We start from the raw sequence: 18,329 nt of genomic DNA on the forward strand, positions 1-18,329 counted from the left end.
CAAGTTAGATCTTTCAGCCTTTGGCCACTATTTTGTCTTCCTAAGTTGTTCTAGTGACTTATATATGCATCAGTGTAACAAAACTGGTAATATTTATTTATGTCAGATAGGAGCTGCCTCAAAATAATGTGTATTAGTGGAGAAGGAGCTTTCTTTATGGGATCTGTAGACAGGAAAATTAATTTGTCACATAGACAAAGCACACAGGTGCTTTCTGGTGCTGGTGTGAGGGTACAAGCTGCTTGGCTCATTCAGTTCTGCTGACCAGTTGTTGTGTATAATAAGCTATAGCAAAGCTGGTAAAGGAGACAAATATCTTGCCTATATGATGAAGAGTCAAATACTGTAGCAAAACATGAAGCTGGGAGAAAAGAAAAGATACAATTACAGAAAGATATTAGTTAGAAATAAGCATTCTCTTTGATTCTTTTTAAAAGAACTTCACTGGGGTAGAATGTTTCAGACAGTTCTAGCATTTTATTCCCCCCTCATTTCTTTCTTGTTCATTCATTTTTAGTATATTTACTTTTTCACAGTTTTCTCTCTACCATACTCTTTACTGTCATCATTCAGCTTTTGTTGCTTTATGTTTACCTTTTCTTCATTTGAATCAGTTATTAAAAGTAAGCAACTCCTTCTGATGTCTCATTAACACTTTTGAAAGCTTTCTTCTTGCCTCCTAGTTTCTGACTACAGGACCATAACAATTATCATGAAGCCAATATAGCAAGTAATGAAATCTGTATGTTTGTATATTTGATGAATTTATAATACAGAGTTCCCACAATGAAGGCAACTAAAAAGGTTTTTGCATATAAATAAAAAATCATGTCTACAGTTTAAACTTAGGAAGCTGCACACAGGCAGCTTCAGAACAGCCATGATCAGAGGTGCCAACAACAGAATCAGATATCACTGCCAGGAAAAAATACATTCCTGAATTTGACATCTGGGTCCTGCAGCTGGAGTGACTAGAAGAAGAAAGAGAAACAGTACAGACTGTCATCAAAAGGAGGTAGTGGTGCCAAGTGAGCATGGAAATTACATACAGATGCCACTTTTTTTACTTAAAATAAATAGCTCAACTATATAAAAACCTAACAGCAGCAACATCCAAAGATGTGTTCAGAAGTGCCTGATGGGTAAATGAATGTTTCCCTTTGTAAATCTATCTGGTTCATAACTGGAGATGTGAGATTTTGAAGTGGTTTTATAGTTGGATATATTTTAACATTTGAACAAATACACTCAAAAGCATTTTTATGTATAAAAAGGCAAAGAATAAACATGTTTTATTGCAGCTGATTTAGCTTTCCGTCCTGATACTTCATTTTGCAATATATGACTCTTGCTCAGCACATCACTTAATCACACAGGGCCCACTGTAATGACTCTTCTGAAAAAAAAAAAACCCCAATTATCTGATGCAAAAATTAATCAGAATTACTTAGGTCACTCTGATGGCAGGAGAAAATAATGGAGAAAGGTAGTGCGCCAGAGACCCTGTGCTAGTGTCCTGATCAAAAGTGTATCAACCCAGTGAGAGTCTCCAATCATTTCAGCAGATATTTGAATAAAGTTCTACTCTGATATCCTTAATTTCTATTTAAAAGGATGAGTGAAGGTATAGATACTGGAATGACTGGGCATTATAAGATTTACCAAACAGGAACATTGTACCTTAATTCTGAATTTTCTTTTTTGAGGTTACAAGAAAGCGGTACTTTTTGCTAGACTATTCTGTTCTGTCTTGAAAGCTTGATTATTAATTATTTCAGTGGAAAGAAGTTAAAATAGGATCAATTTAATGCATATAATCTTTACTATACCTTGCTCTTACTTTTAACTGATATATCATATCTGAACTGATAACAGTATTTGCCTGTGTGTTAATCCCCTGAAATCAGTTATTGGCTGGACTACTATTTTTTCATTTCTTCATGGCTAGAGTTAGCATAATAAATGCTTTAATTATTTGGTTTTTGTGTGTTGAAAATGTGATATATTCCATTTTACTATGTCTCCTTTGCTTACTTATTAGGCATGCTCTGCTTCTTGTGTTTCTTTCAGTCAGAATACAGCTTTCATAAAGCCATGTGATTTAAGCACCTCAGCAGAGAAATAATGTCTTTTCATAAACAAAATGGGAAAAAAAAAAGAAAAAAGAAATGTTTAGGAGTTGTTTGGCTGATCAGTATGATCTTCTGAGGAAGAGAGATAGACAGGTGTATCCACTAACACATATGTAGTGCTGTGTTATTAGTGATACCTGCTGTGAACACCAAAATATTGTGTGCCCCCTTAATTGAGTAACCTGTGCAGTAAGAGCAATAAGAAAGCAGAACAGCATAAAAACTCATCAGGGATGCTCAGACTAGGAAAAGTATTGACAATAGCTTGAACTGTGACTGGAGAAGACACTTGATAAAGCTGTAAAAATAAAGAAGGAGGAGGAAGATTGTTTGGCTCAGAAATATTGTAATGGGCTAAAGACCTCTTTCTCTTTGAGATCCAAAAGTAATCTCTTTGAAATAGCTGAAAGCCATCCATCAATCATTAACTGTCTTGAAATAAATGAATGGTCTAAATCTATTGCACAATAGAAGATGTCCATTTACTGGAATCAGTTATACCCTGTTGATAACCTCAGCAGAAAAGCTGGATAATGCAGGGGTCTTAAGGATTTCCTCTTGTTTACAGAGGAAAGTTGTAGTATCCTTAGTGCTACCATATTTCTGTAAATGTGTACCGGCCGTACTGACTTCAGGATGATCAATCCAGGCATCTTCTAAAGCAACCTAAATCAACCTTAACTGATAAAGTTGTGTCATTGCTATCTGATTTTAGAAGGATCCTTTTTCTATTACCAGACCTTCAGCATCTGTAAGGAGATTCCAGGCTACCCTACTAAGAAGAGTAAATGGGAATGCTTATTCTGGGAGTAAGCAATTGCATAGGTGGTGTTGAAATTCTGTTTTCTGGAATACTTGAGGAAAAGTAATGTAGTTTGGCAGCTCAGTATCTTCTTCATTGAAGGACACTTTACATAATGTACAACAAACTGAAAGGAAAAAAGCTTGAACCCAAATCAGTCCTATACAAACAAGGCCCTTTCTTGTTTAGCTTGTATTACAACTTTCTATCTTGGTGCTATCTGAAGCAGCAATGGGTCTTGCTACCATTTGGGAAACCTGTGTGTATTTCAGCCACACATTGTTCTTGCAGGATTTCCTTAGGCTAAGATGCAGAAGTGAAAGAGCTCCATTTAAGAGAGTCTGTGAATAACTAGGAAATGAGCATCAAACTAAGCATTATCTGAAGATGTTTGTTAACATGCAGGATGTTCTTTAAGGCCTCTATCTTGGATGAGAAGAGTTTTTATTCAGGATTGCTTTTTAAAACAGTGAGAGTTCTTTTGCATGCATGTCACTATGGGCCCTACTCAGGCAGAGAACACTGTTTGATGCTTTTGGCACATGTCTGCTTTTCTAGTTTCCTTGTATATATGCAGCCTTATTTGGAAGAAGACGATACCGTTTCAGTACTGAGAATAGGAACAATTTATGACCTTGTGCACTTGCCTATAAACTACTCATTTTCAGTTGCAAAGTTGGAACTTGAATCATAAACCAAACCTGTATCACTACTGAGAGTTCTCTACAGGTAAAAAAAAAACATTGTGGAGAGAAGGCTCTCCACTTTCACTAGAAGATCAACTGTGATCCTTCCCTTATCTTGATAAAAGTCTGTGTTTGGTATCTAGCTGAGAAAAAAGGAAATGATGCTGTATAGACAGCAGTCTCTGCTTTCTAGGCAGTGCTAGTCAAAGTGGTTTTTTTATTATATAGTGGAATGATAAGCAGCTGGGGAAGCAAGTTTTATGAGGGTTCCAACTCAGAAGTACAGATAAGGAGATAAATGAAATTGATGTTTGCCTATCAAAATACAAGATTATAACCCAGAGTATAATCAGTTGAATTTGTCTGTGTATATGCTTGTGTGCTTGCATGTCTGAATGAAGAAGACAAAGTATCTTTCCAGAGATGTTCTTACTTGAGGCCTTGCCTACACAACTTGTACCAGTGAAACAAAATCTAGGTAGTTACACTGGTGTAATTTTCAGTAATATTGACAGAATCTCAGAAGCAGCTTCAGAGAAAAGAGAAGAATTAACCTTTAGACTGTGAAATCCTTAAACTGTGAAAGCCATCTGCTAAAAAGTTAAGAAGTCATAAAGGGTAAACGACTTAATTCAAAGACAAAAGGGATCCCCTCATACATTCAGTCCCGTGTTCTCTGAATAATCATTATCCTCTCTAGGGAAGAAAATACTGAGAAGAATATACATGCTATATTCATGTTTATCTAATTAATTTCTAGAGGGATTCCTAACTCAGCAGACAGTTTTTGTATATCGAAGTCAAAGGTCCTAACATATGTCAGCCTTCTTACACAGATGTTATACATTTGATATCTAATAAATAATTAAACATTAGATTCAGCAAAGCTACACAGAATATAGATTTGGCCTTTTAATATGTGGGAAGTGACCTGTTTCTTACTAAAACATAGATACAACAATGATTTGAATAAGGCGAGGTAAGTTTGTTGACAAGATTCACTTGTGAGGCTATTGCAGTTTATATTAATTCCGTGCAATATCACATTGGGATATTCAATACATTAACCATTTTCCACTCTACCCACTGACGTGTAAATTTTCAATGATTAGCTTTTTACATCTCATGGTTTAATTAACTGCCTGTTTTAGATGAAAGAAGAGCTTTAAAAATTTTTAAACAGTATAAGCTATCCAGTTAGTCTTCTCAGCTACTTCAAAGTAGCAGTGAAGCCATCGTGTACTGTATAAGATGATATCTACAGTTCAGAAACAACAGAAGAGTGGCTGAAGTGTGGATACACCAGCATACGTGAACTAGTTTCTCATCCTTTCCAAGTTGTAAACAATTAACTGTTTCTTTTCCATAAGCCCTGCCTGTCTATATCACAGTGTAATGGAACAAATACATAGCATCTGGAAAGAAAATAATTACAATTAAATTAGTGTTTCCAATTAGAGAAAATGATGGGCCTTTCCCTTGATTTAAAGTTATCATAATCGTTTGTAATCTGATTTAAAAGGGGCTTATGGTTGCATTCATAAAACTAGGAGACATTAGGATTGACATGACCTCTTAGGTACCTAAACAAATTATAGGCCTACAGAGGTAAGAATATATCATTAAGTCCTGAGCTGACAGCATTTTTTATTTCTACTGACCTTTGGTTAGATTAAGTCCAGTCATCAGAAAATAATTCCATTTCAAGCAGCTGAGAGTTATTATCACGTTTTGCTGATTCAGGATTAAGTGTACCTCAGAGGCTAAAGAGCTCATTAGGATAAGTTTTTCCATGTTTATGGAGTTTGTGAAAAGAGTATGGGGGAAAACATGTTGTAGCTGGATTATTTCTGATTTAGAGCCTGAATTATATATGTATTAATATTATCTACTGCTCTGTTTTTCTCACGTGTGACAGAGTTCTGTGGTGTTCTGGACTCTGCTTCCAGACAGCTAGATGTACAAGACAAATTTACATGTCTACAAATTATATGGATGCTTAAACCTAAACATAAATCTTTAAAAAGCTTTTGATGATTTCTAGCAGATCCAAGTACCTAAATATGTACTACTGCTGATGTACAGAACCCTTTACTGCCAAGTGACACTGCCTAACTCCCAGAAGTCACAAACAAAGACATTCTCAGCTGTTTTTCGAATGATGGTGCTCACTCCTAGGCACACTTAATCCTGTACAAAGCAATGAGGAGCAGGAGGAGGAGCCCTCTTGCACAAACAATGTCCCTTATCAAGGGACAAAGGTGCCAAAGCTCGGGTTTCCTTGCAGAGCACTCTCTCCTGGGAGGGTGCTTAATTGCCATGCTATTGTATTTGGTGGGGTGCTTTTTGTGAGTCCTTTTGAAAATGTCTAACTTTGCATAAATAAATATTCACTGAGTCTTAGAGAGACTAAATTCTATAGCCCAGTGGTCAGGACAGTCAGGATGGATAAAGAGACAGGTAATGACAGCTGCTTCTCAGTTTCTGAACTCGGTTAATATCACCAAAGGGTGACAACTGGCAGCTCAGTCAGTGTCACCTCGGCATTTCCATACCATCTTGCAGATGTACCTTCATTTTCCTTGAAGGGCATGGCTTATAGAGGACAGTGACCGCCAGTTTGGCTGGCATTTGAAGGAGTGTATGTAAAGTGTACGGTACTAAGAGCAGAGGATTTAAAAATGGATTACCCTTAGAAACTGAAGCTATTCAGAAGAGATACAAAAATCTTTGCTCTGATGTTTAATTCTTACTGAAACTGGTGAATGAATTAACAGGATCTCTTTCAAACAACTGCGTAGCAGTGTTTCATAGACGAAAGGATCTTGTATCCTTCATCTGTCACAGTTTTTATTACAGTCACCACAAAGTGCTTGATGGGTGGGGGGGAAATTCTTAATAATCCCTCCATATTAACTTGTAGGAAGAAGAAAGAGTGAGTAGATACAAGGATTAGTAGCTCTGTTGGCTGTTTATTCTCGCGGCTGAAGTACGGAAGTTAGACTGTTGGAATGATGTCCACTACATTACATTGAACATTCATGCAGTTGCCAGGCTCTCCCCTTCATTGCAGAGCATTAAGAGTCATACACACATTCAGACTACACAACCTAGGCATATCTAGTTTGGCTCCAACGCAACTGGGCTGACTGCATTTCTTCAGTGGAACTGGGTTGGAATTTGAGGCAGGGATCTAATGTTTTCTCCTAAGCAGATTTCATACTAAGGCAATTTCTTCTTTCCATAGTTGACAGGTTAACTATAAGGAGGGAGTCACAGCATAATACTTAAACTAAATGCTTAGCTTTTTAAAAGTGATTGTTACTTAGGAGAAAACCTGCTCTGTACTTCTCAAGGATTTGCTTTTAAAAACCATGCAAACATCCATAGCATTCAAAAACTCCTGTGGACTTGCATATGCATGTAGATTTAGTGTGTCTTAACAAATAGCTCTGATAAGCAATATAGCTGATAATCACAAACACAATTAATCACACTATTACAGATCTCTTTTGTTTAAAATACTGATATTCAAGACCTCTGTCCAGAGCCTTGGTTTAGGGAAAAGTCCTCTGCAGAACCATGGTGATGTAGTCGACAAGTAATTATATTTTGGTTACAAAGGAAGCCAGGCTCACTTCCATTAAAGAGCATCTATTCTCTCCATACCTTTTCAACCTCTTGCCCTCTACCTGAGCACTGGTATATGTTTGTTTAACAATTTGTCTGTTTACTTAAGGAAATTTTGACAAGACAGTTAAACTGGTTTAACAACTTGCTGTTCCTAAAAGACAGGGTCTCCCTTCTTTGCTCCCCCTGCAGCTCCCAGGTGCCTGATTCCACTTTCACACTTGCAATTGCTTTGTTTCATAGCAAATCAGTTTAGTTCACTATGCTGGCTGAAATCTATTATTTTGTTGGCTCATTTTCTGGTGGGCTGGTGGGCTTCACAAATACAGGGAGCCAAATTAAGAATTTATTGCCACTGAAATAAGGTCAGTGCAAAAAAGGTCAGTGTTAGAACTTTCCTATCTTTTTTGAGCAATGTGCCAGACTGTTTATTTTGTTATCTTGGATGTAGTTAGTCCTCTTTCAGAGCTGACTAACTTAATTAAAATGGTATGAAATAAATCAGGGGAAAAATGGATACTTTATCTACTTAGTCAATTAAGTCTAAAGAAAGTGTGACTGATTCAGTAGATAGTGCACAGCAGTAGACAGGTCCACAGGGCTAAGAATAAGAGAGTATTGAAGATATCAGATACCAAATGAAAGGATTAGCAGAGAAAGGGAGGCAGACAGGCTGAAGATGTTTCCTGCAGAGGAAGTTAGATTGCTTCCAATTCTTGTGAAACTCCAATTTTCAAGAGCTGAACTGGCTGGCCAAGGAGTCATATGAGCAGCAGAGGCTGAGTGGTACACGTAGTTAAGAGTAAAGGAGAGAAGAAAGGGGTCTGTGAGGCATCAGACTGTCCCTTTTGGTCCTGTTGATTAGTGGATGAGCTCAGTTGCCTGGTGTCAGTGCATTATTAGTGCCCAGCTTGATGCAGTGATACCACCACAATGGGGTCAGGGAGGAAGCAAGCAAAAGGTAAGTGGAGAGCATAACCTGCAAGGTTATGGAAAGGAAGATAGTAAATACTGAGTGGTAAGGGAGGGCAGGAACTCATTAAATCTACCTCTCTGTCAAGCTAGATCTAACATGAAACCATGCCCTTATACAATAATCTTTTATTCCCATTCATTCATGTTACAGACTCTAGCTTCTCTCACCAATGCATTCCTGTACTGAGTGCCAACAGTACATTTAGCACTTGTAGAAGAGATGTAATTCCTTCCCAAAAGAGAAGGATCGATGGATTACAGGCTTGCAATGAACCTCATATTCACAAGACCCATCTACTGCTGTCATTAAAACATATCCATTAAAACCCAAAACTGTTCCCTTACTTTCCTCAGAGTTGATCCATGGAAGCTGAGGTCAGTACTCAGTTTCATCCTCTGCTGTTAAGCATGCCAGTATTTCTCTCTTTGCTGAACTCTTGTAGACAAATTTGGCAGAATGTGTGTTTTTAAAATATATTTCAAATATTAGGTATTTTCCTCTAAGGACAAGAAAACAAGTATTAGCCTAAGAGAGGGCAGAATTGAAAAGGAGTAACCATAAGAGAGGTGACAAGTGGAATGTCCAATAAGAGGCTGAGTTGCTATGAGTGTTAGGGAGATGCTCTGCTTGAACTTTTCAGGTTTACTTTGTATTATATCTATTGAGGAGTGTCATGCTCACCTTTGACAAAGTAGTAATAGATCAAGAGTATTATCAGTGATATCTATTGCTGCCCAGTCTTATTGAGGCTTTGCAGAATGCATCAGTATTGAGAGCAAATTTGTGGACAGCCCATGTTCTTGTAGCTGTGTTGGCACCAGTGATGACACTGACAAGCAGGTAAGGAAAAACTAAACAGCATGACAAGGAAGTCCTTCCTTGATCCAGGCATGCCTACAGAATCTCCTAACCATGGAGTATTCTCATATTCTCAGTCTTTCTTATCCATGCTTCTTTTTTTTGGGGGGGGGGGACGTGGGAGATCTTCCCGATTACAGAGTGCTGAATGGGAAAGATCCAAGAAAGTAAACACATGTGCGATGTGATTGCACTTTAAGAAACTTGAGAACAAAACCAACCTTTGAGTTCAAACTTTTTGTATGATATAGAAGCAATTTATCTTTTGGCTAAAGAAAAGCAGATGTTGGAAGAGAAAGGCACATGAGAAGAGAAAGACACTCATCTGAAGGCTGCATTTTTTTATTTGAACAGTCTCTCTTTAAGTTTTCTTGCTTCTCCAGGATATTGTGTGTAGTCTTAATAGAACAGAGCCATTAGAAATTCTACAAAGGTATATTTTGGAAGGAAAAGTCAAGCAGAATAGAAGCTATGAGAAACAGATAGTAGAAATAAAAAGCAGCATCAATAGCCAAAAAAAAGAATAAAAATCCAAACCAAACTCCAACCAAGTCAAACCAAACCAGTAGCCAATGACCTCTTCACAGTGTAACCACTGAAAAATTCCCTCATAATTTTTACTTAGTTTGACATGTTTGTATGGTGAGAATCTGTTCCTGGTGTGAATTCCAGAACATATGGATATTTAAAATATTGACCTATTTCTTTCAAACACCATGCCACTGAAGACAAATTGCTCTCAGGCTGTTGATAGCTGGGTATGCAAAGCTTTCATGCCTTCAGAAAGAGAAAACCGTTTTACTGAAAATTTATTTCTGTTATGCTCAGCAGAACAACTCCACCTGTTCCACCATGAAAGATTTAACTTCTTGTTGATCTCTGACTGCAGCTGAAATCAGAGGAACTTGTAATCTTCATTTGTAATAGATTTGGTCTATAGGATATACACTTTAGGATGTGAGACCCTGGAATGGGTTGTCCAGGGAGGTGGTCGAGGCCCCGTCCCTGGGGGTGTTTAAGAGCAGGCTGGATGAGGCTCTGGCCAGCCTGATCTAGTGTAGGGTGTCCCTGCCCATGGCAGGGGGGTTGGAACTAGATGATCCTTGTAGTCCCTTCCAACCCTGACTGATACTATGAAACTATGTCTAATTCTGAATGAATTCTAAGGGAATCCTGACTCCTCTGAAGTCAGTAATAGCTCTGCTAAAGCCTAGATCACTTGTATCAGTAACGAAAAATGATGCTGATATTCTACATTGTTAGATGTATTTATTAAAAAAAAATATACAGATAAATGCATTCTTATGATCAATTGCTATTAAAATGTATTTTCAAGAACAATAAGCATAGCATTGTTTTATTGTATGTCCTGTTTGAGCTAGAATGGTGGGAAGATACAGCATAGTTGTTAAAATCAATGGTCTTTAAACTTCATCCTGCTAAAGATTTTCATAGAAAATTCAAAGAGTGATAGAATTTATTTTTTTTTTTTTGCCTAAGGAGAAAAGATTTAAAGAAATCTGTGCATTCTTTGTGAGAAATAATCCCAATGCTCATGTAATTTCAATTGCCACATGATTTATTTCTGTGAAAAGGAGTCTGTATAGCTCTTTCAAAACATAAAGCGAGGGAGTGGCATCCTTTCAGCAGAAACTCTGGTGCCCTATCTGCTTGAGTGTTTCCTAAGTTTCAGCACTATGAGAATATGAGAATACTCCATTGTTAGGGGATTCTGGAGGCATGCCTGGATCAAGGAAGTACTTCCTCATCACGCTGTTTCCTTTCCCAAACAATATAAAAAATGGCCTTTTCAACCAAACATCTAGAGGTGGTCACTTTGTACATTGTCCAGCTATAGCTCAACCATCAAAAGATAAACCATTCACTTGTATGAATGGCTCCATGTTATTGCTGCTACTTCCTTTTTTTTTTTTATGGTGATTTTGTTTTGATTTATGTATATGCATAGAACTTCAACCCCCTGTATAGTGATTGTGTCACAAGATTAGCCATGAAAACACAAGAAACTCCACCTTACTGACTGTCCTCTATAGCCTGCGAACATTAGCTCTGACACCTCACTACCACCACTTATCTTTTCGTATGCTCCTCTAAGGTGGATTCTGTACAACCTGATTAGACAGAGTAAAAATACGCCACACAAATAATGGATTATAGTGTCATTTTATCCCGTGGCTTTAAGTATTCTGACTTTACTTCCAAACAACACTTCAGAGGCAGCAAGAGTAAATTCATGTTCATGTTCTGTTCTTGGTTTAGCCTTGCATGATCCATAGGATTTGTGACTAATCTTAAGCACTCAGAACGTGTGCATTAGAGCATTAGGTGAACATCCCTGGGTCGGTCCAGCATTGCTGTTAGCATGTTGAAAAAACCCTGGCAAAAAAGTGCCTGAGAAAAGGAAAGAGTCTTTCTAAATACATTAGAATGCATTCAATGTCTTTGTGAACATATTTTAAATCCTTTAAATTGCTATGTAATATTTATAACTGGTTTGTAACCAATACTCACCATTCTCACATTTGTTTTCTGCCCTGTATCTTGAGTTACATATTTAAAATTACTTTGGTACAGCTATTATTTTATGACATTAAGAAAAGGCTGAGACTATGCATTGGGAATGTCTGGAAGAATGTAATTATGATTAACCTGTAGATGAGAGAAGAATAAGTTGGAAAAAGACTTGGAAAGTCTATTTGAAAAGTTTGGGAAGTTCCTGATGTGTGTGGATTTGTCCAATATATAAATTGAAAACTCAATTCACCTTTGTCACTGAGCTTGTGCTTTGAGAAATGCATTTACTGGGGTTGGTTTTGATTTACAAAGATGTAAAAAAACAGTCACAGCTTCAAAAAAAAAACCCCAAAACAACCAGCTTAAAGGTGATTTTGTTTTTAAATGGAATTTATCAATATTTTTTACCAGTATGGTATGTTTGCAACAGCTCAGTGGCCTTGAGAGAAATTTGCCTGATTTGCTCTGACTTACTTAAAGGACAGAACTGGATTCGTAATTTCTTACTAATTTTCCTCATGACAACTTCATTCAATTTGCAAACATTTGCTCTGCAAGCATGACAAATGTATGTTGCATTCATATTTATATCGAGTTACTTAAAAAGAAATACTTGTGGCTTTTGACTAGTTTCCCTTGCTGAAGAAAAATACCAATGGCATTACAACTCTTTTTTCAAGGAGAAACTCCTTTTCTTCTGTCCATAGTATCACTAAATCTACTGAAAACAATGGTGGTTTTATAAAACTAATGTAGGTCTCATCTCTCTGGGGCATGGGTTATGTTTTAATTTTGCTAATTTATTTTCTACACAAATGCTTTCTGTTGTTTGTTTAGTTCTCTTTCAGTGGTCTTTGGCAGTAGCATGGACTGATGAGTTTATGTTGTCTGGCACTCTCTTTCCTGCTCTCTACTTGAGGTACCAGTTGACTGACTAAAGTATACTGGGAATAATCTAAGTTAATGCTACAGGGCTCTAAACATTTCCTTGACAAATAAGCAGCAGCAGCATGTTGATGGCCAGTATTTTATAAGTGCAATTAAATCACAGTGATTGATTGGGCTGAGGTGAAAATCAGAATCATTTAGAAGAACAAATTCTTCACGGGGGAAACCCTCACTAAATTAAGAAAACACACAAATGACCAACAAAAACAAACCATTTAAGAACTTCTGCTCCTACACCATGTTTTCCTCATTTCTCAACTCTGTTAATGAGGAACAACCTGATGAAAGTGAGACCTTTTGTTTCTCAAGACTGCATCTTTTCTGTTAATTTATGTTGAGTGAAGGTATGCATTAGTTAACTGATCTAGAAGTTTAGCTGCTAAAAGGGGGGACCTGCTTCCTCTTCTTTTTCATCCTCACTTTTCTCTTCCTGTGCCTGGCTCCAGGTTTCATAGACTTGCACTTTTATAGTGCTCATTGGATTCCTCATTGAGCACATTCAATTAAAAAATTGCTGGAATTTTTTTTTCCCCCTCCCAGGTCTGTTTTGTGCTGGGTCAGCAAATTGAAATCCAAAATAAAGGAAGTAACTTAATGTATAGTTAAGCACAGTGGTATATGCTCCAGCAAATCACTAGGGTGATCTACTTGTAAAAAACATTCTTTCAAGGTAATATCACTGCAATATCTATGTTACTTATTTCAGTTGAGTGACTGGTAGATTTTGTTTATTTTTTTTTTTAACTTAGATCAGCAACAGTTGTGTTTGCTTGTTTCATTTTGCTTGTTTTAATGTAGGGACACACAAATACTCTCAGTGGCTGTCCTCTTGGGTATTAGTTTCTTCTGAATGCACTCTGTTAACATTAAAATATTTCTAACAATAATTATTGAAAATTCCATAGTCTGGCTGATTCCTACTGAAAAAGAAATAATTAAGAACTAGCACACAGAAGTTTGAAAAATGATGATTGTATTATATTAAGAAATCTGGATGTAGGCAGTATAGTGAGAGCTCCATACAGACAAACAATTTTCTTCCACAGAGAACATGCACAAATGACTATTTCTACTCTAGATGCAATGGCAAGTAGCAGAATTACTTTGATTCAGCTACTTTTGCTTACTATTAATATGTGGAACTAAACTTGGAGAAACAGCAAAGGACGGAAATGCAGGATTGATTTTGTATGCGTGGCATAAAGATTAGTCACATGCAGTAATCCGAGGATGCTGTAAAACTTTAGAAATTGCTGAAATAGATTGGGTTTCATTTATTTTGCCCTCAAAAAAGTTCTTTGTTTAAAGTGATAGTTCAACTCATTCTAAAGAGAACATTAACTTGGGGGAAATGTATTCTGCTGAGAAGGACAAATGACTTAGAACTCACAGGTTGTCAACTGAATAGTCAAATATGTGCTGAAACTCATTTTCCTGCTCTTTATCCAAGAGCCATGCAATTTTCAAAGAGAGAATTGCAAGCAAAAGCACCGAGAAAAATATTTAACCAGAAATAAAAGTACCACTCAAAATAATTTTTTGTCATATAATTTTATTTACCTCGACAGAACATTTTGCAAACCATCAATGACTGAGAATGGGGGGGGAAAAAAAAACCCTAGCAGGTAACAGAGAAGGCTTTGGTTATAAGTGCCATTTCTACAGCAGAATTAAGCTATTGTAAACCAAACGTCTTGTAGTAAGGTAAAAATCTCCACCCAAAATTTAAAAAACAACAGCAACACAGAAAACATTTACATATAAACAACAGAGAAATATTTTCTAAACTTTTAACAATCATTTGCTACAACCCAGAAGTGTTTAGTTCACACCTCTACATACAGACAAGCACTAAAACTTTTGTGAACTAACCACTTGTCCACAGGACCTGCCTAGACAATGTCATCAAACAAAAAGTTTTTTTTTATATAAATAAATCAATTAAACCTCACAGACACTAAAAGAAACAATATAAAATTCCAACTGTAAATAGATCTGTACATTATGGTCAGTCTTGTTTTTCTGAAGTCTTGCGCAACTTTAAAGTGTCCGTCTATAAAATGATGGCCAGGAGCAGCGTTAGCTGGAATGGAAACTTGAAGACTCGGACTCTGTGGAAACAGAAGAATGTCCCCCACGTTTGCTTTTTGAAAGAATCTTGAGGCTTGATCCTCTGCTAACTGATGTCAAGGCATTTTGTGCTGATGTTTTGAATTTGGCACCCAGGAAGGCATACAGAATTGGATTCAGGCAACAGTGGAAGAATGCCAGGGCTTCGGTGATGGAGATCCATTTGTGCACTATCGTCTCCAAGCTGCAACGATGTCTGATGACTCCTAGCAAGATGAACGTGTCAATGCTTATGCCAATGTAATATGGCAGCCAGCAGGCAAAGAAGGCAAGGATGAGGATAACAGTTGTCTTCAAGGCTTTGCGCTTCTGGTGGCCTTTTGAATGTGACAGCTTAGATATTATAATACAGTAGCACGTCAGGATTATTAGACCAGGCAAGACAAGTCCTACCAAGATATGCTGAAATCTGAAAGAAATCAGCCAGTTCTCATGTGGGTACATACGATCACAGAGATACTTGCCTTCTACTTCACTAGTACTGGCAAAGATTATATCAGGCACTGTCAGAAGCACAGCTGGCAGCCACACACCTACATACACCACTTTCTCAGCCAACAGCTTTCGTGGTCGCTGGCTGTTGGTAGCGTGGACTATTGCCAGGTAACGATCTAAACTTATAAAGGCCAAAATCAAGACACTGCTATAGAGGTTGACTGTGTAAATGACATGAACTGCCTTACACAGGACATTCCCAAAGTACCAGCTTATGGCTGCATCCACAGACCAGAATGGCAAGGTGATGACGAAGAGGAGGTCAGCCACAGAGAGGTGCAGCCTGTATTTATCAGTCATGCTTCTTTGTTTCTTCTGGTAGCCCATAACAACAATAACCAATCCATTGCCAATTATTCCTGTTAGGAAGATGATGGAGTAGATTGTTGGCAAGAAGATCCGGTTGAAATCAGCATTCTCGTGCTGAAAGCATGGCTCTCCGTAGTCTCCATAGTCACCTGAACCAATCTCGTCTGTGCCATTATCAGAAAATTCAATAATTAACCCGGAGGACAGCTGAAAAAAAAAGAAAAAAAATTAAAATTAGATGTTAGGTCCTCTACAAAAGCTCACTTTGTATGTTAAGAGCTGATTGAACAGTCTCCCATCATCATGACTAGAAAAACTTTTGGAATGTCAGAAGGAAAAACACAATTTATACATATATATATATATATGTATGTATATATAAGAACGAGTCAAAAAACTTCCTCTCTGAGATCTTGTAAGAAAGGATAGGGGATGAAAAGAAATAGATAATGGCTACTTCCAGAAGTGCTTGGTTCTGGATACTTCAGTACTCTGACCAGATAGATACTGCAAGTAGAAGAGCACAGAAGTGCTGGATGTAAAACGTTTGTCTGTACAGAATATATCCCATGCCATTTAACACTTGCAACAGAGCTATAAAAAAAATAAATAAATAACTCGGGACAGAAATGCTGCTGCTCCAAAATCTCTTCTCATTAAGGGGATGGGGTCAAGGAGAAATAGAGAAGGTCCCCTTGGCTGATGTAATAAAAGATAAATAATAGCAAGAATTCCCTGCTGAGAAGCAATTGACAGCTCTACACACAGGCACAAGATAAAAAAAATAAATCAACCAAAACCAAACCAAACCTCAAAGCCCATAAGGAAAAGAAAAAGCGAGGTGACCTTAAGCAAGAGAACTCAAACCCCACGGAGGGTCACCACAACCAGCCACGTTCCCTCCCTTTGTTCCCCTCCCTATGCGGCGGCAGGGCAGGGGTGAAGCTGGCTGGCACTGGGCTGCTCAACTAAGTACAGCAGTGGAAAAAGGAAGCGAAATTCTGGTGAGGGCATGAAAGCACGTCAGGAAACCACCAACGGTTTTGGCCACCATGCTGAAAAGCAAAGCAGGCGGGCGAGTGCCACCTGGCTCTGTCCTATTCCTCAGGTTTTCAGAGGGTGATTTCCATGCCCCGGCAGCCCCCCAGCTCCGCGCAGGATGCGCCCCGGGGCTCCCGCGGCACTTCGCACACGGGTGCACCCGCTCTCCGCGGGAACGAACTGCAGACCTAAATTGGAACTTGCCGGAGATCTCCCTTCTGCTCCTCAATCCCCCATATAGAAGAGCGCACTCCGGAAGACCAGCGTGTTTCGGGAGGGGCCGGTTAGGCGCTCTCGCCGCTCCCCGCGCTCCGGCACACCGGCACCTGGCCGGGGTTAGGGCGGGCACCGGCATAGAGAGGTGCGGTTCCCTGCAGTCAAAGCTCTCCAAACTTCCCTGCTCGCTTCCCCCTCATAGCTCCCGTGTCTCTAACTGCTCTAGCGGTGTTTCTCAGCCCACAAAGGCGCCACATGTCATTTCAACTGACGGCCAAGCAGCAAAGCCGAAGGAAAGAAGCAGGAGTCCGGCAGTGGCTGTAGCAAGGTCCAAAAGGCTGCAAGCAGACGCAGCGAGGCAAGAGCGCCAGGGGCGAGTCCTGCCTGTTCGCAGACCCCCGCAGTGACGCGGGCCGGGGAGCGGGAGGATGCGTGGCCCCGAGTTCCGCGCCTCCCGCGTTGCCCCCGACCCCGCTCCCCGCAGGGTGATTGATCCTCGCTCGCCCACACCCGCAGCCTCTGCCGCGGGCACCTTTGTTTGCAAACAGCCCGCACACGGGCGAGCACGGCGGAGAGCCAGGGCTACAGCCCCGCTCAGCTCCCAGCACTTACATCCAGGCTGTCGAGGCTGTTGTCCATGCTCTGAGCCATCGCGCGGTTCCTTCTGCGCTCTCGAGTCACTGGTGCCGCCGCGCCTCTCCCAGCGCCGCCACTCACAACCACACCAAACACCCGCCCAAGCTCTTCTGGCGGGACGCGGCTCTTATAAGTTCCCCGCTGCCCCCCCGCCCCCGGGGCAGCCCCGCCTGGCTCCTCCCCGGCGGGTGTCACCGCGCCCCGGGCTCCAGCCGGGCGCCTCGGACCCGCTCTTTGTCTGCCGCGCAGGGGCAGGGGACCTGCACCTGCCCCAAGTGCCCGCGGGGGCGTCGCTCCTTACAGGAGGGGCATTTACCACCCCTCTGATTGATGTGCGCGTACAAGCGGGTTTTTGAGTTTCCCCTCAAGAAAACTCTTTGAAGTGTGTTGTCGGGCCCCCTGTTGCCATGGGTACCCCAGGCGAGTCCCGGCTGAAGTCACTGGTCCAGGAGTCGTGATACAGGGGAAAGAGGAGAGGTCCTGCACACGCTTCAAAATGTAGTCAGGTCAAGAGTGCACTGGGAGAGGCAGAAAGTAAGGTGATGGTCCTTACTGGGGGGTTAAGAGGTTCTGCAGACCTTTCAGGGGCTGCAAGGTGAGTGAACTGCAAGTTGCCCACTGAACTACTCTGGTGTCTGTGGGTTTGGGTGAGAGGTCTGATGAGGACCTGCAAGTGCTTCATTCACATGTCTAAGGTATGATGATAGCTTTTGTACCAAAAAGCTTTGGAACGTCACAAGAGTTGTGTTAAGGAAACAATGGAAAATGGGAAGAAAATAAAACACTGTCACAATAATGATGGTGCTGCTGACTTCATTTAAAACCATGGATTTGCATGCTCAGTGTCTTGTAATGTAAGAATAGTTAACAGTGAGCTCTTTATTGGCCCACTGAAACACTGCTTATCTTCCCCTATAATCTCAACCTCAGTAAAT

General features: G+C 39.7%; 1 protein-coding gene across 1 annotated transcript; it reads right to left on the reverse strand.

The window, feature by feature from the left end:
- Positions 1-14,078: 14,078 nt before the first annotated feature.
- CXCR4 (C-X-C motif chemokine receptor 4) lies at positions 14,079-17,485 on the reverse strand. Its single transcript, XM_068139152.1, has 2 exons — positions 17,371-17,485; positions 14,079-15,708 (listed from the first exon to the last, which is right to left on the reverse strand). The coding sequence occupies exons 1-2, from the start codon at positions 17,407-17,409 to the stop codon at positions 14,647-14,649; spliced, it is 1,101 nt and encodes a 366-aa protein (XP_067995253.1). The 5' UTR covers positions 17,410-17,485; the 3' UTR covers positions 14,079-14,646.
- Positions 17,486-18,329: the final 844 nt, after the last annotated feature.

The sequence above is a fragment of the Melanerpes formicivorus genome, unplaced genomic scaffold, assembly GCF_026170545.1.
Source record: "Melanerpes formicivorus ecotype bairdi unplaced genomic scaffold, bMelFor1.0.p_v2 SCAF_5, whole genome shotgun sequence".
Lineage (NCBI taxonomy): Eukaryota > Metazoa > Chordata > Aves > Piciformes > Picidae > Melanerpes > Melanerpes formicivorus.

Excerpts from the sequence above, each read along its gene's own strand:
- CXCR4 (XM_068139152.1), bottom strand. The coding sequence starts at position 17,409 with ATGGCTCAGAGCATGGACAACAGCCTCGACAGCCTGGAT. Across the intron at positions 15,709-17,370 it reads ACAGCCTCGACAGCCTGGAT|CTGTCCTCCGGGTTAATTAT; the intron begins GTAAGTGCTGGG and ends TTTTTTTTTCAG.